Source organism: Pleurodeles waltl, chromosome 10 (assembly GCF_031143425.1).
Source record: "Pleurodeles waltl isolate 20211129_DDA chromosome 10, aPleWal1.hap1.20221129, whole genome shotgun sequence".
NCBI lineage: Eukaryota > Metazoa > Chordata > Amphibia > Caudata > Salamandridae > Pleurodeles > Pleurodeles waltl.
In genome coordinates this window covers 119,060,707-119,086,994 of record NC_090449.1, presented here as the reverse complement: position 1 = coordinate 119,086,994, position 26,288 = coordinate 119,060,707, and the positions used below count along the sequence as shown (strand labels likewise).

Genomic DNA, 26,288 nt, shown 5'->3' with positions numbered 1-26,288 from the left:
GTCATAGCTGAGATGGTTGTTGACAATGTTGTGGTTGAACCTGCATGTAATTGAGCCGTTTTCATTGATGTCATTGTGGTGTCATTAATGGTATTCGGTTATTCAACTCCTTGGTTCTTGCTGGAGTGTTTGTCAATGGTGGCACTGCAACCTGTCCCGTTGACAGTCGAGATATCAACTATTTTCGGGTTGAAAATAGATCCAAAGGCATCTTCTTCTTTGGCATAGCCGATTCTGCTGTGTGCTTGTGAGTAGTGGATTTTGGTACAATTGTTTTAGTCAAAATCATTGTGTCAGAGGCCAGACTCGCCTCTGACAGATTTTCATGTATTGTTGTAGGAGGTTCCATTGAAACTGATGGTATTTCCTCTTCTCATCTAGGTGAGCGTTTTCATTGTGAATGAACCCCTTTTGGGCTTTTCTTGTTCCCTTACAAGAACCTATAGATTCTTCCTCAGAAGAGGGAATATTTCTGGATTCTGATTTTTGGGGCCAGAATAAAAGTCTAAACTCTCTGTCCTTGAAGATTTTTTATGAATACATACAACACATTTTGCAGTCCTTAGCTCGGTGATCAAGATATAAAGAATAAATGGAGTCTTTTTAAGCATCTTCTCAATGAAGCCTATTTTGCCACGGGCTCCAAACAGTCTGAAAATATATTTTTCTTTTTAACAAGAATAGTACAATTTGTTTGGTCCTACGACCGACCGAGCTGCGCACAGTTAATTCCCTTCACACGCAAAGTGTATTAAAAATCTGAGTCATGGTGGCATGTGTGTGGAAGGATGAATGTTGTGCTTTCTCCTGATTGATTGGTTTTGAAACAATGTGTCTGATGTGAATAGGCTACTGATGTCACCATGGTAAAGCCTTACAAGCTATGTTTAACACATGACTTCTCTATGACTACAGAGGGATTCTCAGCTCGACAACTTGGATTATGTGAATACAAGTTTGGAGAAAAATGACTTTTGGGACCCCGCACAGAGTAAATGGAGCTCATGTGCACATCCACACTTTTTTCTAGAGGAAAAACATTTTCTGCATGGAGCAAGCTCTACTCCTAGACCCCTACCAAATCTGGGGGTGACCCATTCCCCTTCCCATCCTAGAAGGAAAGTTACTCCAGCTGCTGGCTGAAGTACATTCCCGATAATTTCAAGAGTGTGAAGAGGTCAAAGAACAGCTACATAATGTACAAAAATGTTCATGCTTATAGATGTTTCCAAATTACCAAGGTAAACCACAACTTGGAACGCCCACTTCCCACCCTTGAACGGGAATTCCTACTGAGGAAAATATTCCACAATAAATGCATTTATGTCTGCCAGGAATCCTTATATGGTTAACTGGCAGGTATAAAAAAAAGTACATTTGATCACAAAGTTACATTTACGATTGAATTTACTTTTGTGAATAAGGACCAATGTTTCAAGAGTTATTTTGAATTTGAGCAGGATCACGATCGCCAATGTTCTCCTGTTTACAAACACTGCAGCACAGTGTTCATGACCATTTATTGATCACAAATAAAATGTATTGTGGGTAACTTGGATACCATGTGTTGTATTCGTACTTCTAGTGATTCTTTGATCTGTGTGCTTTTCTATTACCCTTACTGTACATATACTTCTATATTTGAGGTAATATTTCATAATGTGTCTCGTTAACGTGGAGCATCGGTATCTCACTCTTAATATTGGTAGTTGTCCCGGAAAAAACAGACACCTCGGAAAGATAAAAAGCCGAATCACTATTTCAGTAAAAAGGCCTTTGACTGCTGACTACTCTACACTGGGCGATGTATTAATTGATGTGTCATATAATCTAAAGGAGCCAAAATAAAGAATGTATTTTCTTCTAGGAAATATTTGTCTAAAGAAATGTTCACTTTAGTTTGCTGACCGTTAGTGGTTTTCCTTTATTTTCTGTGTTATTCAAAGTGAACTTTAAAGGAAGAAACCTATTTGACACCAGTTTCCACCTTTGTATTGCAAGAATTTTAAATCTGAACACCCCTAAAATAGAAGGAAAAACAGAGGTCAGCTGTTTGACTTATGGAAGTTATTTGATTTTCCATATAAAGTTTCAGGAGACTTTTACCTGTAGGGATTCGAGAATCAAGCACAGAATCTTAAAACCAATTTATTGTGCACTTCCTAGCTGACGTATTTACCCATCAGGGCTATTCTTATATTACCTTTTCATGTTATCACTAAGGTTTGATGGGTCACTTGATGTTGAACTCTTTGCTCCTGTTTGAAGAGTCTTAAAGGAGGCAGTAGTAATGACTAGACCACATGCAGATAATTTTCAACAGAGTCAAGGACAGTCTGAAAAGAATACTTGCATTGTGGATTAAACCTCATAGCAGGCATGCTTACTTCCCCTTTTAGAGTCACCCAATGTTTCTTCATTATTAGTGACTGGCCTAGTCAGTCAGTTATTTCGTGGGAGTTAAAGGGATTACCAAATCCATCTCTAATTGAAGATATTTTACAGAATTGTATGTTTCTGGACCTAGCACATCAATCTTACTTTTCTAGAGAAGAGGTGCCACTGGAGTCTCCTTAGAAGGTAGTTTAGCCATAACTTTTGAAGAGGAGGCATTAATAAAAAGGCTAATGTGCTTGGTCCCGGAGTATTTTACCAAGAGAGGCAGAGAAGGCATACATGGCTAAAGGAAAAGTTCCCAATTGTTGCAGGTAAAAGCGTATCAAATTAAGCAAATGATCTCTGACAGGTAAGCTCCTCACTCAAATTTGCCTTGCTGCCCAAAGTCTGAATAATATCTTTGTTACTTAAATTTTGTAAACTGAAAAATTATAGAAATGTATCAGTAGAGACTATGTAAGTACAATAGGCAGACAGAATTTGTTTTTCTCTTGAAGGTGTTAAATAGATTAGATGAGGTTTCTTTGGCTTGATGTGCGAAGAAAACATATTTTGTCCTGATACCTTCAAACCCAATCAAAAAAAGTTCACTTTTGAGTAATCTATTTGGGACATTAACGCCCAATTACTACAGAATTACACACATTTTTTTATTGTGTTTTGTCTTGTCAGCTGACCGCCTGCAACCAGGACCTTCTGACACACCTGATACATGTGAGTCCAGATTATAGTGAAAGTGTGCAGGTAAGGCATACTTTACTGCAACATTTGATTTTAGTCAGCAGATATCTCCTTTAATAAGGTTTAGAAGTACAATAGTCTTTTATGACAACCCATCAAATTTGGCCCGGACATATAGCTAAATGAATGACCTTCTAGAAACCGATTTAGAGCTAATTTGCCCCAAGGAAAACTGACTAGCATTATAAAGAGAATAGTGCAAATGTCAATTATAATTACCCAAAGATTGCTACTACCCCTGTCTTGGTCAGTGGTACCTCTAGTCTCGAAAGTCATGTAGTCAGCAGCAACATGCTCAAAGAAGCCCGTTTGTTTTCTGTAGTTTTCAGTTCCTGTGCTCCCTTACCCTCACAGGAGCAAATAGGAGGCATTAGAGAAGTCATGTATTTAATAAGGGATCATCACTGTGATGTCGTAAATGCAGGGACAAAGAATGGATGAAGTCAGTTCACTGCCATTACCATTGTAGGGAACAGAACCCTATGCAGAAGAGATGTTTTATACTGTTCCCTAAACTCGGTGTGGCCTTTCATTTGTTGAAGAATATTTAAAGGGCATTACAGTACTGCACATGAAGAACAAGTTACTTACCTTCAGTAACAAATTATCTGGTAGAGACTCTATCTAGCTGCAGATTCCTTACCTTAGAATTCCCTGGTGTCAGCTTCGAATCTAGAATTTTTCTGCTTAGCAGTACCCTGCGCATGCCATCGGGTGGCGTCGTTCGGATCCACATGTGTTGTCCGGCTCGGTGTGGCATCGTCAGCATCGTTGGAGCCATCTGTGACATCATGGTCTTCTATATAGGCACCAGAAGTGCAGAGTCATGGAAGAACCAACTTTTATCTTTTTTTTTCTTCTTTTTTTGATTGTCTAAACAAAAAGACATGCCCTAGAGAAAGGGTAAAAATCTGAAAAACATAATATATATCCGGAGAGGGCGAGGCTTGGTTGGGTGTAAGGAATCTGCAGCTAGATAGAGTCTCTACCAGATAATTCATTGCCAAAGGTAAGTAACTTCTTCATCTGATAGAGACTTCAAGCTGCAGATTCCTTACCTTAGAATAGATACCCAAGCTATAACTCCTGGTGGTGAGTTGCAAAGATATACTTCACACAAGGAAGTCCTGCAGGACTGAGTGAGCAAAATGCCCCTCTCTTCTAACCTGGCTATCCAGGCAGTACTGTCTTGCCAATGTGTGCAAGGAAGCCCACGTTGCCGCCTGGCAGATGTCTAGTACCAGCACGCCTCGAGCTAACGCCGTGGTAGCAGGCTTCTCTCTGATAGAGTGAGCACTTAAGCCCTTAGGAGGCTGCTTCTTAGCCAAAGTGTGCAGAGAATGACCCCGCGCGAAATGGTTAGTTTCTGGACTGCCCGCCCCTTCCTTGCACCAACGTAGCCCACAAAGAGTTGGTCGTCCACCTGGAACTCTTTTGTGCGGTCAAGGTATCATGATAACACACTTTTTGGGTCCAGCCAATGGTGACACTCCTCTTCTTTAAAGTGATGCGGTGGAGCAAAGAAGGTGGGCAGGGTGATATTTTGAACCAGAATGAAAGGGGTCACCACCTTGGGGAGGAAAGAGGCATGAGTGCTGAGGACTACCTTATTAGGATCTATTGTGAGATACAGTGGTTTCGATGATAAAGCCTGCATCTCACTCCTCTCCTGGCAGATGTGATTGCCACTGAGAGGGCTGTTTTGATAGTAAGCCGGCGGACAGGACAATTATTTAAAGGCTCAAAAGGAGCACACATAAGAAAAGTGAGCACTAGATTAAGGTCCCACTGGGGCATAACAAAAGGTGTGGGTGGAAACATATGTACATGCCCTTTTAAGAATCTCTGTACAATAGGAGACTTAAACAAAGACTGTTGATCAAGCAAGGAAAGAAAAGCCGATAAGCCAGAATGATAGCCCTTAAGAGTCCCTGTGGAGGAACCCTGTTGGCCTAGCAGCAGAATGAAAAGAAGGATATTAGAAAGAGAAGAAGAAAGGATCAATAGACCTCTCTGTACAATATGATACAAAACATTTCCAACGGCAGGCGTAAACCATCTAAGTAGAGGGACGCCTGACTGCTAGAATGACATCACAGACTTCGGGAGGGAGGTCATAAACCATCTACTGCTGCAGCTCAATCTCCACACATGAAGCTGCAGAGTTGTCAGGTTCGGGTGGTGAACCTTCCCCTACTGCTGAGACAGAAGATCCTCCCGAAGAGGCAACCTGATTGGAGGACTGATGCTCATTTTGAGAAGCTCTGGATACCAGACTCTTTGTGTCCAATCCAGAGCCACTAGGATTACTTGGGCCCGGTTGTTCTTGATTTTCTTGAGAACTATGGGCAGAAGTGGTATGGGCAGAAAGGTTACAAGAGGCTTGTGCTCCACTTACGACAAAAAGCGTGCCGCCTTGGAAACTGCAACGCGCAATACTAATGACATTGTGCGTTCTCTTTGAAGGCAAACAGATGTAACTACGGCTCTCCCCACTGCTGAAACAGTCCCTGCGCCACCTCCGAATGGAGACACCATTTGCGATCCGTTAAGCATCACCGGCGGAGTTCGTCAGCTCTGGCGTTCAGAGAACCTGTCAGGTGTTGAACCACCAGGGTTATACCCTGATGTTCCAGCCATGTCCAGAGAGGTAGAGCCTCTTGACAAAGGGTCCACAAGCCCACACCTCCCTGCTTGTTGCAGTACCACATTGCGGGAGTGTTGTCCATGAACACTTGCACTACCTTCCCCTTCACAATAGGAAGAAATGCCTTTAATGCTAGCTGGATCGCCTGAAGCTCCAACAAGTTGATATGGAGTCCGGATTCCGCCGGAGACCAGAGGCCCCTGATCTCCACCTTTGCCAGATGGCCGCCCCATCCCAGAAGTGATGCATCTGTCACTACTGTAAAATCTGGTTGGAGAAGGGAGAGGTGTCTGCCCTTGACCCAATCGCAGTTCACTAACCACCACTGCAGATCCTTTGCAGTTCCCTCCAAGATCTGAACCATGTCGGTAAGATTTCCCTGATGCTGTGCCCATTGGAACTTCAGGTCCCACTGCAGAGCCCTCATATGCCATCTGGCATGCTTGACTAATAGGATGCAGGAAGCCATGAGTCCCAACAGCCTTAGAGTCTGTCTCACCAAAATCCAGGATAGAGGCTGAAACATCAGTATCATAACCTGAATATTCTGGAATCGCTGCTCGGGAGGATAAGCTAGAAACTGCACTGTGTCCAGAACAGCTCCGATGAAAGTGAGCTTCTGAGAGGGAGTCAGGTGTGACTTTGTCACGTTTATACTGAACCCCAGCAAGTGCAAGAAGTTCGCTGTTGTCTGGAGGTGGGTGACGAAAGCCTGGGACGTCGGAGCCTTCAACAGCCAGTCGTCCAGGTAGGGGAAGACTGAAATCCCTAACCTGCGCAGATGAGCTACCACCACCACCATCACTTTCGTGAACACCCAAGGGGCATTGGTGAGACCGAAAGGGAGCACGGTAAACTGAAAGTGCTCATGGCCCACCTTGAACTGCATGTAATGCCTGTGGGCGGGCAGGATGGGAATGTGACAATACGCATCCTGCAAGTCCAACACTACCATCCAGTCTCCTTGGTCTAGGGCAGACAAGACCTGAGCAAGAGTGAGCATCTTGAATTTCTCCTTCTTGAGGAAGAGATTGACGTCCCTTAAATCAAGGATAGGGCGAAGGCCTTTGTTCTTTTTGGGAATCAGAAAGTAGCAGGAATAACAACAACTGCCTACTTCTGACATCGGGCCCCTTTCTATGGCTCCCTTGGCCAAGAGAGCTGTAACTTCCTCACGGAGCAAGATCAATTGATCCCCCACCAGCCGTTCTTTTACCAGAGGGATAGAGGGAGAGAAAGACTGGAAGAGGATGGAATAGCCCTTCTGTATGATCTGCAAGACCCATTTGTCCGATGTGATGGACTGCCAGTGAGGGAGATGAAACTGAATCCTCCCTCCAACTGGACGGACACGGTCTTGCGGAACCATACTAGGAGGGCTTGGGCGCTGTGGAAGAGGGGGGCTGTGTGGTGGCTGACCTCTGGACAGACCTTGTGGGTCTGAGGGTACCACGACCTCATCCTCACACGGGATGCTGTGAAGCTGGAAGACGGTGGCTAACTTGTGGCTGGCGTTGTACCGCGCCCCTTCCGAAGCCTCGAAAGGGACGAAAGACAGACTGCTGACAAGCTGGTGCTGAAAGGCCCAAGGATCTGGCCGTAGCTCAAGAATCCTTGAACCTCTCAAGCGCAGAGTCTGCCTTCTCACCAAAAAGGCGAGAGTCATCAAAAGGCATGTCCATCAAACTCGACTGGACATCACCTGAAAAGCCAGTAGAATGTAGCCAGGTGTGGCGACGGAGGGTCATGGTTGAAGAAATCGCCCTGCCCAGCGAGTCGGACGAGTCCAAGCCACACCTAATAGTAAACTTGGCTGCATCTCTCCCATCCTTGACAGCCTGGGTGAGAGTTTCCCATATGCCCTCCGGGACAGGGGCAGCACCTGTGCAACCATATCTCATAAAGTATGGGAAAAATGGCCCAATAGGCAAGAGGTGTTTACTGACCTCAATGCCAGGCTGGAGGAAGAAAACAACTTCTTTCCAAGCTGGTCCAGCCTCTTGGATTCCCTATCCGGAGGGGCGGAAGGAAGGCACCACTGGAAGTGGAGGCTTGGACCACCAAGCTCTCCGGGGTGGGGTGTTGGGTGAGGAAACTAGGGTCCTTTGGAGCAGGTCTATGGCGGCGGCAGATTGTCCTATTTACAGGAGCTCATGTGCTGGGTTTGGACCATGTTCCCAAAAGGACATCCATGAGAGCTTCATTGAAGGGTAACATTGTCTCTGATATACAACCCCTGGCTGAAGCACCTTCGTCAGGAGATTAGTCCTGACTGGCACTGTAGGCAAGTCTAGGTCCAAGACCTCAGCTGCCCTACGCACCACCATGGCATAAGATGAACCCTCCTCTGTAGCCACAGCGGGTTGAGAGAGCATGCCAGCATCTGGAGAGGTATTCAGTCCACTGGCTTCCCCTAGATCCTCATCCCAGTCCTGTTCATGCTACGATCCATATCCTAAAGGGTCCTCAGACCCCTCCCACACCTCTCATGTGCCTGGCTGTTCTGAATAAGCCTCAGGCACTGATCTGGGCCTAATCGGGGACGTTGAAGTCGTATGACGTCGTTCTGGCTCATGATCATCCGGAATGAGGATGGGGCTACCACCACCAGTGGGCGCCGGTGGTGGTGCGAGCGTCGACATCAGGCCCAGCGGCGGAGGAGATTGACTGTGATATACCGGTGCCGGTCCGGATCCCCTATCGGATCCCGGGGTCCCTAACGGCACCGAGGCCGAAGCAACCGATGTCGAATCCGATGGGGATGCTGCTGACCCTGTGGGGCCCACCCGAGGGTATAGCCCGCTCAAAAACAAGGCGCATAGCCTCGTAAAATTCTTTTATTTGAGTGGGGGTCACTCCGGTCCCCAGAAAAGGGGGAAGACGCAGAGTCGGCGTTGGCTACAGCTCCTCAGAGCCGCGCTCAGAACGTCGGCATTCCCTGGACGCTTCGTCGGCCGATGTGAGAGGCAAAGTCAAAGTCTGATTGGACTTCTTCTTGTGCCTCTTCCCTGAATGCCCCAAAGACCTCAAATGCGAGGAAGATGACTTGGGGCTCCTGGAGCGGTAATGCGACCTCCTCCTAGAGTGGGACCATGACATCCTCAGAATCGTACTAACCGAAGACAGCTGCCGGGCCACTAGAAGCTTGGAAATTCTAAGATAAGGAATCTGCAGCTAGAAGTCTCTATCAGATACTATGCACTTGCCGTTCACAGGCTAAGAAAGAAGAGACACACAGAGAGATTACAAGCAGATCTGACTTGGCGAATGAGAATATACTTGTGAGAGTTGTATACAGATAAAATGGATGACCAGTTCGAAAATAGTTGTGAGGTAGAAACTGTAATATTTCTGAAGGGTATACTCTATTTCATAGTAGGCCAATGAAGATTATACAGAATGTCTGATGTTGCCAAACAGTCGACGGGGCAGCCTACCAGTTTTGAACATGTGGAGACAGATGAAAAAGTGGAAAAACTTTACACAGACTGGTACAGGATGTTAAGGTCTAAATGAGAGGAATTTGCTTTGCAAGACATTGAGGTTAAACAGCAAGTCGCAGAAGTCAAATGCATTGTCTAAACCCAAATCAATGGTCACCCATATTCATAGCCATAATTTGTCCACGACTATATAAAAAGAAAGCCGGCCAATGGTTTTAGTTTGAGTTGCACTTTAAAAGTGACAACTGGAAAATAGAGGAATTGCTTTGGACTAGGAGGGAAAGAGGGAACAACATTTAAAAATATGATTGCTATACTATAATAACTTTCTGAACACTGACCTGCTGGGTGGAGGATGGTCCAATGAGATGAAAGCCAATCGGACTGAAACTGGAATCATGCTTCAATGAGGCAGATGATTTGGATGTTCTGAGACTCTCTCTGTGAAATAAATACAAAAGAAAATTGTGGTATAATCATGAAGTTCTGTATGAGAGGACAATATTTAAAACAGCAGCATTTGGTGTCTTATGTGTCTTCATTCAGGTAATTTGCTCCTGATCTGTCCACTTCTAACCCTGAGCGTTCAGATCAAACTGTTTGTTCTAAAATGAGGCTGGTACCTACGCTATTGAAAGCTAAACATCAATTGCTCCATATAAAAAGATACTTAAGACACATCTAGCTTCTTTCCACTGGTGGTACTGTTGTACTGGTGATAAAGCTGTTTGGCAATACCATTCACAGTCTGGCCAGTGATTTATTCTCTAGCTACCAGTTTCCAAACGTGAACTGTGAAATAATATTCCAAAAATTGTAACGCCAGAACATAAGATCTAGCAGACACTTTTGATAATACGGTGTGAGAGAAAAAAAAGTGGCCCAGTTGTATGTTGCTTTATGAAGATGCTACCCTGTTGTAGTGAGGTATAAAAAATATATAGACTCTGGGCTTTCTGAAGATAACTTGGGTCGGACGAAGAAACATGCTTGCCCCGGTTATCTGGAAAGTGTAATTCAAAATCTCACGATTTCATTACCAGTCTTTGAAGATGCTTTCTGGTGGATAGGGTATATGCCCCAGATGTTTTGATGATAAAAACAAGGTACTTACCTTCAATAGTGCTTTTTCTGGTGGATATAGTATCTACCTGTTGATTCCGCACTTTTTGTAAATCCCAATGCACCAGCATTCCACAGAAACGTTTCTTCATAGCTCTCCACATCGAAAGGACATCAAAATGCCACGGCTTCACACTTGTGTGACATCATCGGAGCTATAAGAAGTCCTCATTAGCATGCTAATGTCAGTTTCCACCCACTTCTTTTATGCCTTTGAGGCGAACGGGTAAAACCAACATCACAAATGCAACAACATGTAACATTCCAGATATACATACAGAAATATTTAGATGAAATCAGAAATACATAAATAATATAGAAACAGATTTCTTTTTGGCATGCGCAGACAAGGAACGGGGAGGCGGGTGGGTCAGTGAGGATTCCACAGGTACTGTATCCACTAGAAAAAGCATTAATGAAGGTAAGTAAGTTGTTCTGATGGATCCATCTACCTGTGAAATCCTCATCTTTTGAATAGAATCCCCAAGCACTCCCATATTTGGAGATGGATGCTTGTCTGCCTATACCAAAAAATCTTGCAAAACAAAATGAGCAAAGTGACCGTCCCTCCCTCCTCTCTTCAGAGCCAAAGCAATAGTGCTTTGCAAAAGTATGGAGGGAGAACAAAGTTGTCGCTTTACAAATGTCAACTACAGAGACACCTCTAGCTAAAGCAGAAGTAGAAGACTTAGCTCTAGTACCTTCATGTGGTTCTTTGTTAGCCATGGCCTAGAAGATCTTTATGCACTGGAAGATCCATCAAGACAATGTCCCTTTATGCATGACTTTTCTCTTCATCTTGCCCACCTAGCCAACAAACAGCTGATCGTCTGGTCAGTGATCATAAGTTCTGTCCATATAAAAGCTCACAGCCCTTTTGGAGTCCAAACGATGAAGCCTTTCTTCCTCTTTAGATGGATGTGGCGGAGGATATAAAGTAGGGAGGGTGATAGACTGGTCCAGGTGGAAGGGAGTAATCACCTTTGGCAGGTAAGCAGCCCTGATTCTCAACACCAACTTATCTGCATAGAAAGTCTTGAAGGGAGTTTTCACACTCCATGCTTTCAATTCACTAACACCTCTAGCCAACACTATGGCAACCAGAAAAACAGTTTTGAAAGTAAGTAATCTCAAAGGACAACTATGTAAGAGTTCGAACAGAGTGCCCATAAGGTAAGTTAGTATCAAAATAAGATCCAACTGAGGCATGATAAATGGAGTGGGAGGATACCTATTAGGAAGTCCCGTAATAAGACTTAGAACTATTGGAGACTTAAAAGGAGAAGGTTGGTCAGATAAACAAAGGAACACTGAAAGGGCAGACAAATATCCTTCAATTGTTGCAACTGCATAACTTTATTGGACCAGGGAAAGCACAAAATGTAAAATATCAGCCAAATGGGTTTTTAAAGGGTCAATCGAATTTTCATCACACCACTTTGCAAACATAGCCCATCTACAAACATAAACCATCTTGGTGGAGTGTTGCCTGGCCGATAAATAACATCCACCACGTCAGGGGAAAGAGAAAAAGAACTCAGTTTGCCCCATTCTATCTCCAGGCGTGTAGGCAGGTGCAGGCTCTGGAGGTGAGGGTATAGATCCTGCCTCTGCAAGAGGAGGTCTGTCATGTGAGGGAGACAGAGTGGAGGGCACAGTGAGGGATGAAAAAGGTCTGTGTACCACATCCTTCCTGGCTATTATTATTACTTGGGTCTGGTGTTGGCAAATCTTCCTCAGAATCGGAGGAACAACAATATGAGGGGGAAATGCGTAAAACAGCTGGGAGCCCCTATCCGATTAAAACGCATCCCCCAATGCCTCCTGCATCAGATACTGGTGGCTGCAGAACGACGGGTAGTGCTGTTCTCATGAGTGGCAAACAGGTCTACCTGAGGGGTCCACCATAGCCAGAAGATGTGAAGCACCACCTCCGGATGGAGACACACTCGTGATCGGCTGAAAAAATGCTGACTGAGACTGTCTGCACATGTCTGCAACTCCGGCCAATTGATTTGCTATGATGCAAACCAGATGGTCCCGAGCCCAGGACCAGAGTCGTAGAGCTTCTCTGCAGAGAAGATTCAACCCTTCACCTCCCTGTTTGTTGATGTACCACATTGCAGTAGTAGTGTCCATCAAGACTTGTACTGCCTGACCGCAAATGGAGAGAGTAAGGCTTTGACAGCCAGACATATTGCCTGCAATTCCAACCAATTAATTTGAAACAATCTCTCTTTTGGAGGCCATAGTCCTTTGAGCTCCACATACCCCATATATGCTCCCGACCCTAAAGTGGAGTCATCCATGATCACTGTGGCCACTGGAGGTGGAGGCTTCCCTTGAGATAGATTGCTTTCCACACCCCACCATCAAAGATCCACTACAGTGTCTCTGGAGATTTTGACCGACTCTATGAGATCTCCATTGTGTTGAAACCACTGCCTGCAGGAGGCACCACTGGAGGGCCCTTATGTGCCAGTGTGCATGGGTGAACAATAGAATCCAGGAAACTATCAGACCAAGCAGGTGCAGGACCTTCAGGACTACACCCAGTGCTCCACTCTGAAATACGGAAATCATAGCCTGAATGTCCCAAATCCTCGAAGAGGAGGGTAAACACTATTCACTGTAGTGTCCAGTACTGCCTCTATGAACAGGGTGCTATGTTAGGGCTCTAGGTGAGATTTGGGCACACCGATGGGAAAGCCCAGGTTGTACAACAACTGAGTTGTCAACTGCAAGTGACATAACACCAACTCTGGAGACTTGGATTTCAGTAGCCAATTATCCAGGTAAGGGAATACCGGTACTCTCTACCTTCTGAGATGTGCTGTTACTACTGCCATCACCTTTGTGAACACTTGAGGTGCGGAAGTACCACAAAATGGTAATGTTGAGACACCACTGTAAAGCAGAGATACTCCTGTGCGACTGTAGAATGGGTATATGAAAATACGGACCCGGAAACTCAATTGAAACCATCCAGTCTTCCTTGTCCAGTGCAAGAAGCACTTGCGCCAGAATCAACATTTTGAATTTTTCCTGTTTCATGAACCATTTCAAAACCCTAAAATCTTAGGATTGGACATAAATGACCGTCCTTTTTGAGAATCAGGAAGTACAGAGAAGAGCATCCCTGACCCCATTTCAGCTTTGGAACAAACTCCAAAGCGTCCTTTTTGTAGGAAGTTGGCTCTGTATATACTGTCTCAAAGTGAGAGATAGTGTGCACAGAGTCCAAGGGTTCCCCTTAGAGGTTGATAGTGGCACAATTAGATAATACTAATGCTCTATTTTGTGGTAGTGTGGCCGAGCAGTAGGCTTATCAGATGGTAGTGGTAAGCATTTGTTGTACACACACAGGCAATAAATGAGAACACACACTCAAAGACTGAACTCCAGGCCAATAGGTTTTCATATAGAAAAATATTATTTTCTTAATTTATTTTAGAACCACAAGAGTCAGAATTTAGGAAAGTACATAAATTGTACGGTACTTCACACAGGTGAGTATGTAACTTTGATTTAAAACAGTAGTACACACAGTTTTGGCAAAAATGGCAATAAGCTATTTTAAAAGTGGACACTGGAAAACCAACAGTTCCTGGAGGAGATAAGTATCGGTTACTTTCTCAGGTGAGTAAAGTACTTAAAAGTTCAGTCTCCTGGGCATAGACAGCCGACTGTTGGGGGTTCAAGGCAACCCCAAAGCCACCACCCCAGCAACACAGGGCCGGTCAGGTGCAGAGGTCAAAGGAGGACCCAAAACACATAGGTGCCTATGGAGAACAGGGGCGCTATGGTTCCAGTCTGCTGGCAGGTAAGTACCTGCGTCCTCAGGGAGCAGACCATGGGGGTTTTGTAGAGCACTGGGGGGAAAACACACAGGCACACAAAATACACCCTCGGCGGCACAGGGGCAGCCGGGTGCAGTGTGCAAAGTAGGTGTCAGGTTTGTCGTTGAAAACAATGGAGGGACCCGGGGGTCATTCTGGCGATGCAGGCAGGGCACAGGGGGGCTTCTCGGGCCGGCCACTGACTGGGCTCAGATGAGGGCTGCCTGCTGGTCACTCCTGCACTGGTTGGTGGTTCCTCTTGGTCCCGGGGGCTGCGGGTGCAGTGCTTGGTCCAGGCGTAGGGTTCCTTTGTTACCAGGCAGTCACAGTCAGGGGGAGCCTCTGGACCCACTCTGCAGGCGTCGCTCCGGGGGTGTAGGGAGGTCGACTCAGGGTGTCCACGTCATTGGAGTCGCCTGGGGATCCTCTCTGCGGTACTCGAGCCGGGGGCGTCAGGTGCAGAGTGTGAAGATTCACACTTCTGGCGGGAAGTTAGAGTCTCTTTAAAGTTGCTTCTTTGTTGTTGTTTCTGGACAGAGCCGCTGTCCTTGGAGGTTCTTGGTCCTTTAGGTGCAGGTCAGTCCTCTGAGTCCTCAGAGGTCGCTGGCCCCACTGGATGTGTCACTGTGCAGGTTCTTTGAGTCTGGAGACAGGCAGGTGGGGCTGGGGCCAAGTCAGTTTGTGTCTTTGTCGTCTCTGCTGGGCTTTTAGGTCAGCAGTCCTTCTTCTTTCTTCAGGTTGCAGGAATCTGATTTCCTGGGTTCAGGGTCACCCCTCAATACTCAATTTAGGGGTGTGTTTAGGTCTGGGGGGTAGTAGCCAATGACTACTGTCCTGGAGGGTGGCTACATCCTCTTTGTGCCTCCTCCGTGAGAGGAGGGGGCACATCCCTATTCCTATTGTGGGAATCCTCCAAAACCAAGATGGAAGAATTCTTAAGGCAAGGGTCACCTCAGCTCAGCGCACCTTAGGGGCTGTCCTGGCTGGTAGGTGACTCCTCCTGGTTTTTTTTTCATTACCTCCTCCGGACTTGCCGCCAACAGTGGGGGCTGTGCCCAGAGGGGCGGGCATCTGCACTAGCTGGGATGCCCTGGGGCACTGTAACAACAGGCATGAGCCTTTGAGGCTCACCGCCAGGTGTTACAGTTTGTGCAGGGGGAGGTGAGAAGCACCTCCACCTAGTGCAGGCTTTGTTCCTGGCCACAGAGTGACAAAGGCACTCACCCCATGTGGCCAGAAACCCGTCTGGTTGTGGCAGGCTGACAGGAACTGGCCAGCCTAACACTAGGAATTGGACTGGTATACATGCAGCATCTCTAAGATGCCCTCTGTGAGCATTTTTCAATAAATCCCACACTGGCATCAGTGTGGATTTATTGTGCTGAGAAGTTTGATACCAAACTTTCCAGATTCAGTGTAGCCATTATGGAGCTGTGGAGTTTGTGTTTGACAGACTCCCAGACCATATACTCTTTATGGCTACCCTGCACTAACAATGTCTAAGATTTGGCGCTCATGCAACTATGCCCTCACCTGTGGTACAGTGCACCCTGCCTTAGGGCTGTAAGGCCTGCTAGGGGGTGACTTACCTATGCCACAGACAGTGGGTTGAGGGCATGGCACTCTGTGGGAAGTACTATGTCGACTTAGTCATTTCCCCCCCCCCACCAGCACACACAAGCTGTGAGGCAGTGTGCATATGCTGAGTGAGGGGTCCCCAGGGTGGCATAATACATGCTGCAGTCCTTAGAGACCTTCCCTGGACGCAGAGCCCTTGGTACCAGTGGTACAAGTTACAAGGGACTTATCTGTGTGCCAGGGCTGTGCCAATTATGGGAACAAAAGTACAGTTTAGGGAAAGAACACTGGTGCTGGGGCCTGGTTAGCAGGATTCCAGCACACTTTCAATCATAACTAGCATCAACAAAAGGCAAAATGTTAGGGGGTAACCATGCCAAAGGAGGCATTTCCCTACACTTTTGAAGTTGGGTTTGGACCGCCTTTGGAGGAGCAGAAGATGACCTTTCTGAAAAACACTTTATAGGGGAGAAAAGGGTGGGGAAAATTCCTGGAAGAATAAGGCATACCCATTTTCTAATATACTGAAAACCCACAGGTCCCACGTCATGGACCTCAACTGTTGTAGACATTAGAACATCCTTCCTCCCACTGTCAAAAAATGCATCAAAAAGGTAAAACTAGGGCTGCTTTCCTGTGACATTGGACTGAGAAGAAGAAGAAAAAGAGGAGAGGAAGGCTGATGGGCGGCTCCTTGCTGTTTAACTTTGCCATGCCCTCTGTAAGAATTGTAAAGTGGAGTGGAAGACTGCTGCTGCTGGAACTGCTGTCTGCCATGATAGGAGTAGTTCTGGTCAAAACCCCAGAACTTGGGAAACGGCCTGTAGTCTCTGGGCTGAGATCAAAGGTCAAAAGATTCCACTGTTGTTTTAATTATTTCAAGGCAGAATCATATTTGGCACCAAATAGTCCTGCATCATCGAAGGGCAAATCCATCACAGTGAACTGAACGCCAGGTGAGAATCCAGACCCCCTCAGCCAAGCATGTCTCCTTGAAGCAATAGAGGTCCCTGTTGCTCTAGCCACCAAATCAGCTGTGTCCTGGCCAGACTGAATAACTTGCCTCGCTGCCACCTGGCTATCATTTAACTGTTCTACAAAGTGGCCCTGATTATCATCCAGCAGGTTTTGAACCACTGTCCTGGTAGAATCCATCAAGGCATAAATTTAGCGTCCCAAAAGACAAGCAGCATTGGCCGACTTCAGAGCCATATTCCCTGAAGAAAACATCTTCTTTGCAAATTGCTCCATCTTCTTAGACTTCTGGTCTCCTAGAGAAGTTGGAAAGGATCCTGGAGTCAACTTAGAGGAACAGGAAGCCTGAACCACCAAATGTTCAGGTGAGGGATGACTACTCAAACCACAGGATCCCCTGGAGCAGTCTTGTACCTTCTGGCAATGGGTCGAGACACTGCTGGGATTGACAAAGGTTTCTGCCAAATGTTCCACACAAGCTCAGTTAAATCCTCCTTAAAAGGCAATAGTGGTTCTGACAAAGAAGCAGAATGCAATACAGCCTTCGACAGATTAGGCTTAAGTTCAGCTGTGGGAAGGGGCAACTCCAACATGTCCGCAGCCTTCCTTGTCTTTGCATATGACGTGACCTCAGGAGGAGGCATGTCTTTTGGTAATAACTCCCATTCTGGGAAAGTGTCCAAGCCACCAGCAACATCTAGCCCCTCAAAATCTGGATCATTTGAAAGAATCTCACCCTCTGCCAGGTCACGATATTGCTGGGTACACAAATATTGTTCCTCTTCTATAACGCACTGAGCTTCCCTATGGGATCTATTACTCGACTCCAGCTGCAGCGCTGGCGAAGACTGAATCTGCGTCAGCAACATCGGTAGCGGCGCTGGAGACTTTCATACCTGAGCTGCAGAACCCATTGGAACTGGAGTAGAAAGATGTGACATCAGCATGGAGCCATCCGGCGTTGGTGAGGGCGCAGTTGGCACTGTTGACTCCTGCCGAGTTTCAACTGGCAAAGGAGCCTCCTTCCTCAGTGCCAGAGAAGGCCACGGCACGTGGGCCATTGGCATGAATGGTAGGAGCGGTGCCTGCTAGTATTGCGCCAGATAGCCTCCCAACAAATAAGACATCTAACCCAAGGGGCCCGCAGGTGAACCAGATGGAGTCACAGCCATGCTAAAAACTTTGTACATCGCATTTAGGAATTTGGAAGGATCTGTTCCAGGAGAAGAGAATGCTGGATACCCTTGTTCCTGTTGAGGAGGTAGAGGAAGAATTGGAATTGGAGGAATGAGCTCTGGCTCTGAATCAGGACGCACAGGTGACATTGGAGTCTCACAGGACCTGAAGGAGACGCCAGACCAGCTACAGGAGATGGAGCCAGAGAGCCTTCATTCAACCTCGGACGTGAAGATACCTACATCAGAGAAACATCTCTTGAAGATCGACCTCGGGAACAGTGACGCCGCCTCATCTTTTGCTTCCTCTTGGATGAGTTCAATGAGTGAGGAGACAGCGACTCCGAACGAGGTTGAGGTTTACAATGGCTTCTTTACTCCTTTCATGCCTTGGCCATGAAGTGCTTCACTCCTCTTTCTTTAAAAGCCTTCAGGTTCATCTTCTGACAAGCAGAATAGGCATTGACGTCATGGTCCGCGCTGAGACCCTCACACTTAGGCTTGAATCTGGACTTTCTTGGTGTAAACATTGTTGCAGTAAAACAGCCTTTACTGTTTTATAACGTGAAACACTGTGGCCTACCACAAACCTTAAAGAGAGACAAAAAAAGGTTATGCGTGAAGGCGACGAAAAAAGGGAACTGATGTCAGCATGCCGACGAGTACTTCTTATGGATCTAATGATGTCACACCGATTCACGTGTCAAGCCGTGGCATTGTAACGTCCTCTTCGACGTGGAAACCTATGAAGAAACGTTTCCATGGATTGCTGGCGCACGGAAATATTCAAAAGGTGAGGACTCCTCATGTAGATGTATCCATCAGAATGCAAAGTTTAGCACATTCTCTGTGTTAATCCAGTGATAATATCCTTTTGGAGAGCAGGGACTGAGAAGTTTAATCATATAACGGGTAGAACCAATTTACAAAGTCCCAAGACCTTCTTTCTGGGCATCGTGACAATGCCCAGAAAACACCATGAGCTGAATATACCTTTATTTGGTCACCAAACAGAAAATTGCAATGGCCTGGAAGAGTGCTGTGGCTCCCACTGCAAACAGCTGGATCAGTGATGTGGTGGTATGAGTTTACAGTAAAACATCTAGAACTCAAGCTCAGGGACATGGACGAGAGATCGCTCATGCTTAGCATGCTCTTTTGCTCTAAGAGTGTACCAACGATTATGAATCGCTATTGCTTTTCTTAAATACAGTGTTGGCTCATCTTTTACCTCACTACCTAGATTTTTGTTCTTCGCTATGAAATAATCAAGCTCAGGGAAGCCATTACTGTACTGCCCCCATAAATATTATCATTGATTGATCGATTGTATTACCAGATTTATAATTCACCACCTTTCATTGATTTTGTTCCATAACAACGGCTCTGTCTGCAGTAGTTGAACATTTATGTGAAAAATACATTTGAGGGATGATTTTCTCGGCCTTTTGTTGTCTTAACATGTAACAATATAGTGAATTACCATGCTGTGAATAATAATACTACTGCATACAGACTTCTCAAAATCTAAGAGAAAAAAATAATCACCGAGGGTCAGAAGACGACGAGGAGGGCTGTTGGCGAAGTCGTCTGTGGTAGTGAGCAGTAGCCGCCTTGTGAGAAAGAAAAGTGAACAATAGAGATGCAGAAAAATGGCTCTGGAAGTGACATCATGGGGTAATAAAAATAAGCCCTCTTTAGGCACACTAGAGGATGGCGGGAGGTATTCAAGTGACTCTGTCAAGGTAACGTTTGGGGATTCACATTTGTTGTTGCCAGGGCGATCTCCAGAAATAATTATCACAGCACAATTTACAAAAGATGTTGGGACTGAGGTGAAATATATTTAAACAATCAGATGAATGGATTATACAGATACGATGTATCAAACCAGTAAAGTGAAAAGGCAGCAAAAGTGCCATGTAGAAACTGCACAGATTGTACCTGGAAAATATAAGCCTGGTGTAAAAAAGTGGTGTACCGCTTGCAAACACTGAAGTACAGTGTTTGTGGCTGCTAAATCACCTTATCTGACGTTCTAAACTCAATTTACGATTTAGAAAACATTTCGGATTTGCAAAATGGATTTAGAAACCCATACTGAATCACAGGTGTGTTAAAGACATTCCTTCCAACTTTCGAGTCAACAAGGTATCTTTCAGTGGTTTGCAACCATAATTCTGGCTGCAAACCATTCATCTGTTACCAGTTCCGAAGTTGAGGTGGTAGCTGATTCACGAAAGGGAATGCACCTATTGGTAGTTAACAGTTGTATCATGTGTTGCATATATATTTCGCACAATTTCATACGTATTAGAGAATTGATGCATCCTCCCTCAGACATCAGTTGCATCAATGTGCCGCATATGTATTCCATTCCACTAATAAAATACATCTCAGCCTTTTAAATACCACTGCTTTACCTTTTCATCATACTAGCAATGTAATACCAACATTACTTGCGTAAAATATTATGCACTTTCATTTAAATAATTGTCTTTTCATATTGCTGTTGAGAGAATTGTTGAATCACTTTACAGTATGCCTAACATGACCTAATGCAACAGCTCCCTCCTAATGTTCTTCTCACTTTCAAATAAATATAGTTCAAATGGATTCTGCCATTGAAAGCACCACTCATATATTTGGGAAATAGGGATTCTATTACCGTTATAACCTATGTCCCCTTGTAATACTCTCCCTTGGACTTTGTCCACTTTGTGTTATTTGGTTGTTATTTTTACTATGGAAGCAATTTGTGACAGTCAATATCGTAACTATGCACATGCATATACATAAAAAGTGAATATGGATGCAGTGTAAACATAGATAATGTTCGAATTACAAAGTGACTGGTCTACCTCTATGATAACAGATATCTGAATGAATCGATTATATATTTACTTTTCTATTGATTATCAAATACTGTATATGGATCTTTCTCCCATACAGGTGAACATACGTGAACTGAGCATGTGAGAGACTTCTGTATTTCACCTCATATGATGATGAACTATGATCCTACTATGTGGACCAACTACTTGAACTAACGTTGATATACTACTGATTTGGCAAGTATCGGATACTTCTTTGAGTAAAGTGATTAAGATTTACCTAACGTAAACGACATAATCAACTCATAAATATTATATATCACCTATACTCATATATGTATTAATAAGACTTATTGAACTGTGAATGCTGTGTTTTTTCCTGGGGAGGAAATGTGTAACCTGATTAATAGGAATAACATAAAAGCCCTAATTCAGTCTAACTTGCCAAAAAAATCACCAAGAATATGGTAAAGGTACATTTAATTGGAAGTGGCGTTCTAATTATTTCAAAGGCCTCAACTTAATTGCAGGTGATAGAATTAGAATTGGGACTGTCACTAATTGATTTTATATATATATATATATATATATACATACACACATATATATATATATATATATATATATATATATATATATATATACATACCCAGTATACATCTGTTCATGGCATGTAGTGCTGCAGATTCACATGCTATGCATATCCCTTCCGACATCTAGTGTTGGGCTCGGAGTGTTACAAGTTGTTTTTCTTCAAAGAAGTCTTTTCGAAGTCACGGAATCGAGTGACTGCTCCTCTCGGTTCCATTGCGCATGGGCATCGACTCCATTGTTAGATTGTTTTCCTGCAGAGGGTGAAGAAAGGAGTGATAGAGTATAGAAATATAAAGAGATGTGCATGCAAATGTAAATGTATATATATATATAGATGTACAAATGTTAGAAACTTAAACGACTACAGGGTTCAAGGGAGGAGGGAGGGTGCATGTGAATCTGCAGCACTACATGCCACTAACATATGTACACTGGGTAAGTGACATTTTCCGTTCGATGGCAGTGTAGCTGCAGATAAACATGCTATGCACAGACTACAAAGCAGTTAGTCCTAAAAAGCAGTGGCCAGCCTGTAGGAGTTGAAGTTGTTTGGAATAACATCTTTAAGACAGCTTGGCCTACAGTGGCTTGTTGCTGTGAGAACACACCAACACAGAAGTGTTTTGTAAATGTATGAGGGGTTGATCATGTAGCTGCTTTACATATGTCAAAAAATTTTATGTTTCCTAAAAAGCCATTGTTGCACCTTTCTTTCTTGTAAAATGTGCCTTAGGAGTGATTAAACATTGTCTCTTTGCTTTGATAGCACATGTTTGTATACATCTAACAATCCATCTTGCTAAACCTTGTTTTGAAATAGGATTGCCTGTATGTGGTTGTTGGAAAGCAACAAAAAGTTGCTTTGTTTTCCTAAGATCTTTAGTTCTGTCTATATAGTACATATATTTTGAGATCTAGGCTATGAAGAGCTCTTTCTGCCACAGAATCTTGATGTGAAAAGGAGATACTACTTTTGGTAGAAATTTTAGATTTGTTCTTAGTACAACCTTATGTTTGTGCACTTGGAAAAAAGGTTCTTCAAGAGTGAATGCTTGTATTTAACTAACTCTTCTTAAAGAAGTAATAGCAACAAGGAAGGCGACCTTCCATGTTAAAAATTGAATTAGGCAAGAGTGCATGGGTTCAAAAGTTGGTCCCATGAATTTGGTAAGTACAATTTTTAAATCCCATGATAGAACAGGTGGTGTTCTGGGTGGAATGATGTGTTTTAATCCTTCCATGAAGGCTTTGATAACAGGAACTCTGAATAGAGAAGTATGTTGAATAGTTTGTAAGTATGTAAATATTGCAGTAAGGTGTATTGTAATGAATGAAAAAGCCAAATTTGATTTCTGTAAATGAAGTAAATAGCGTACAATATCTTGTATAGATGCTGTAAGTGGAGCTATGGTTTTAGATTGACAATAGGAGACAAATATTTTCGACTTGTTTGCGTAGCACTGTCTAGTAGTAGGATTTCGTGCTTGTTTAATTACTTCCATACATTCGGATGGAAGATTTAAATAACCAAATTCTATGACTTCAGGAGCCAAATCGCTAGATTGAGAGCATTGGGGTGTGGGTGCCTGATTTGACCTTTGTTTTGTGTTAACAAATCTGGTCTGTTTGGGAGTTTGAAGCGAGGTACTACAGATAGGTCTAATAGTGTTGTGTACCAACGCTGGCATGCCCATGTTTGTGCTATGAGTATCATGTTGAGTGGTGTTTGACATAATTTGTTGACTAGAAATGGAAGGAGTGGGAGAGGGGGGGAAAAGCGTAAGCAAGTATCCCTGACCAATTGATCCATAGAGCATTTCTCTTCGATAGGGGATGTGGATGTCTGGATGGGAAGTTTTGGCATTTTGCGTTTTCACTTGTTGCGAATAGAGCTATGTCTGGTGTTCCCCACCTTTGAAAGTGCCTTTGAGGTACTTGGGAGTGAATCTTCCATTCATGTGTCTGTTGGTGATTTCTGCTGAGGAGATCTGCCAACTATTCCTGGAATGTATTGTGCTAGTAGATGAATTTGATTGTGAATTGCCCATTTCCAAATTGTTTGGGCTAGAAGGGACAGCTGAGATGAATGTGTCCCTCCCTGTTTGTTGAGATAATACATGGTTGTCATGTTGTCTGTTTTTATGAGAACATTCTTCTGTTTGAGAAGAGGCTGAAATGCTTTTAGGGCAAGGAACACAGCTAATAATTCTAAGTGGTGTATGTGTAGCTGTTTCTGTTTGACATCCCATTGCCCTTGAATGGTCTGATTGTTTAGGTGAGCTCCCCAACCGATCATTGATGCATCTGTTGTAATTATGGTTTGAGGGACAGGGTCTTGAAATGACCACCCCTTCATTAAATTGCTGCAATTCCACCACTGAAGGGACATATGTGTTTGGTGGTCCATCAACTCTAGATCTTGAAATTTACAGTGTGCTTGTGACCATTGTTGTGCAAGGCACTGTTGTAAGGGCCTCATGTTTAATCTTGCATGTGGGACTATTGCTGTGCAAGATGCCATCATTCCTAGAATCTTCATGATAAATCTTACAGTGTATTGTTGATTTGGCTGTGTGGGTGGTATTACATTTTGGAAAGCTTGTATCCTTTGTATATTTGGATACGCTAGAGCTAGTTGAGTATTTAGGATAGCACCTAGATACGGTTGTACTTGTGCTGGTTGAAGGTGTGACTTTTGGTAATTTATAGAAAACCCTAGTGTGTGCAGAGTTTCTATCATATAACGAGTATGTTTTTGGCATTCTGTAAAATTGCTTGATTTTATTAGCCAATCGTCTAGATATGGAAAGACATGGATGTATTGTCTTCTTAAGTATGCCGCTACTACTACTGCTAGACACTTAGCGAACACTCTTGGAGCTGTTGTTATGCCAAAAGCCAACACTTTAAACTGGTAGTGTTTTCCTGCTATGACAAACCTGAGGTATTTTCTGTGAGCTGGGTGGATGGGTATGTGGAAATGCGCATCCTTGAGGTCTAGAGCATTCATAAAATCTTGTGTTTGCAGTAGTAGAATAACATCTTGCAGAGTTACCATGTGAAAATGCTCTGATAAAATTTATAGATTGAGGGGCCTGAGGTCTAATATGGGCCTAAGGGTGCCATCTTGTTTGGGAATTAGGAAGCACAGTGAGTATACTCCTGTTCCTTGTTGGGACTGTGGAACTAATTCTATTGCTTGTTTGAAAAGTAGAGATTGAACTTCTTGTTGTAACAGAACTGTATGTTCGGGGGACAACTTGTGATATCTTGGTGGAATGTTTGGAGGGATGGATGTCAATTCTAGGCAATAGCCATTGTGGATAATTGATAATACCCAGTTGTCTCTGGTGATGTTTTGCCAATGAGAGTGGAACTGCTGTAGTCTTCCCCCCACAGGAGATGTGTGGAGTGGAAGGGAGGGAAGGAAGTCACTGTTTAGGTTGTGTTGAAGTTTGTTTAGAGGTTTGGAATTTACCTCTATTTCTGAAGTAGTGACCTCTAGAGGATCCTCTAAACCCACCTCGTTGATACTGGGTTTGTTGTGGTTGCTTTGTTTGGGAGGTGGAAGCCTCTGAGGATTGTGGTTTAAAACCTCCTCGAAACTGTGGCCTGCAAAATGAACCTTTATATGGGGTGGTGTACAAAGCGCCTATTGCTTTCGCAGTATCTGAGTCCTTCCTCAGTTTTTCAATAGTGGTGTCCACTTCTGGGCCAAGGAGGTGCTTTTTATCAAAAGGCATGTTAAGTACAGCCTGTTGAATCTCTGGTTTAAAATCAGAGGAGCGCAGCCATGCATGTCTTCTGATTGTGATGGCAGTTTTTACGCTCCTTACAGCTGTATCAGCAGCTTCAAGGGCAGATCTTATTTGATTATTGCTAATCGCGCACCCCTCTTCTACTACCTGCTGTGCCCTCTTCTGGTGCTCTTTTGGGAGATGCTGTATATTATCCTGCATTTCATCCTAATGTGCCCTAACATACTGGACTAGAAGTGCCTGACAATTTGCAATTCTCCACTGATTTGCTGCCTGTGTAACAACTCTTTTCCCTGCTGCATCAAATTTTCTGCTCTCCTTATCAGGAGGAGGTGCACCTCCCGAAGACTGGCTATTTGCCCTCTTTCTTGCTGCACTGACTACCACTGAGTCTGGAGGGACCTGGTGAGTAATGTAATCTGGGTCTGAGGGTGCAGGCTTATACTTTTTATCGATTCTAGGTGTGATAATCCTAGATTTTACAGGCTTGCTAAAAATTTGGTCTGCGTGTTTAACCATGTCTGGTAACATTGGGAGACACTGGTACTTGGAATGTATAGAAGATAGTGTATTAAATAAGAAATCTTCTTCCAACTGCTCTGAATGCATGGTTACCCCATGATAAGCTGCTGCCCTGGATATGACTTGGTTGTATGCAGTGGTATCTTCTGGTGGAGAAGGTTTTGATGGGTAAGTATGTGGGTCATTATCTGGGATGGGATGAGGGTCATAGTCATAAAGATCCCATGGTTCTCCCGTATCTCCCTGTGAATATAACAAATGCGTTGGAGAAGGCATTAGTGGTGGGCTGTTGTGGGGTGAGACAGATAATTGTGGAGAATGAGGAGAAGTATGAAGAGGTATTGACTTCTCCTTTTGTTTTTGTTCCTTTTCTGGTAGCTGTATAGAGTCCAGTTACTCTTGGAAAGCCAGCTTCTTTTTGTTTTTAAAGGAGGTACAGTGACAATTCTTCCTCTCTTTATGGATGTGTATTCTGGAGTGACTCTCATCCATGATTTGTAAAATTGGCTCAATGTCAGGCTCTTCCTCAAAGATTTTATGGCATTCTCTCAATTTTTTTGAAAGTCCTTGTTCCTCTGTATATGAGGATTTTTTCAGCTCCGACGTTTGTTGTTTTTTCGGTCCTGAAAAGGTAGTGGAAGGTCTCGGCTCCAAAGCCAACTG

General features: G+C 44.2%; 1 protein-coding gene across 1 annotated transcript in view; it reads right to left on the bottom strand.

The window, feature by feature from the left end:
- The window catches only part of LOC138262384 (kinesin-like protein KIF19), a 696,763-nt gene that overhangs the window by 208,114 nt on the left and 462,361 nt on the right, over positions 1–26,288 (bottom strand). Inside the window, exon 14 of the mRNA XM_069212284.1 lies at positions 9,570–9,669. Within this exon, the coding sequence (XP_069068385.1) occupies positions 9,570–9,669 (100 nt within the window). The remainder of the gene's footprint in view (positions 1–9,569; positions 9,670–26,288) is intronic.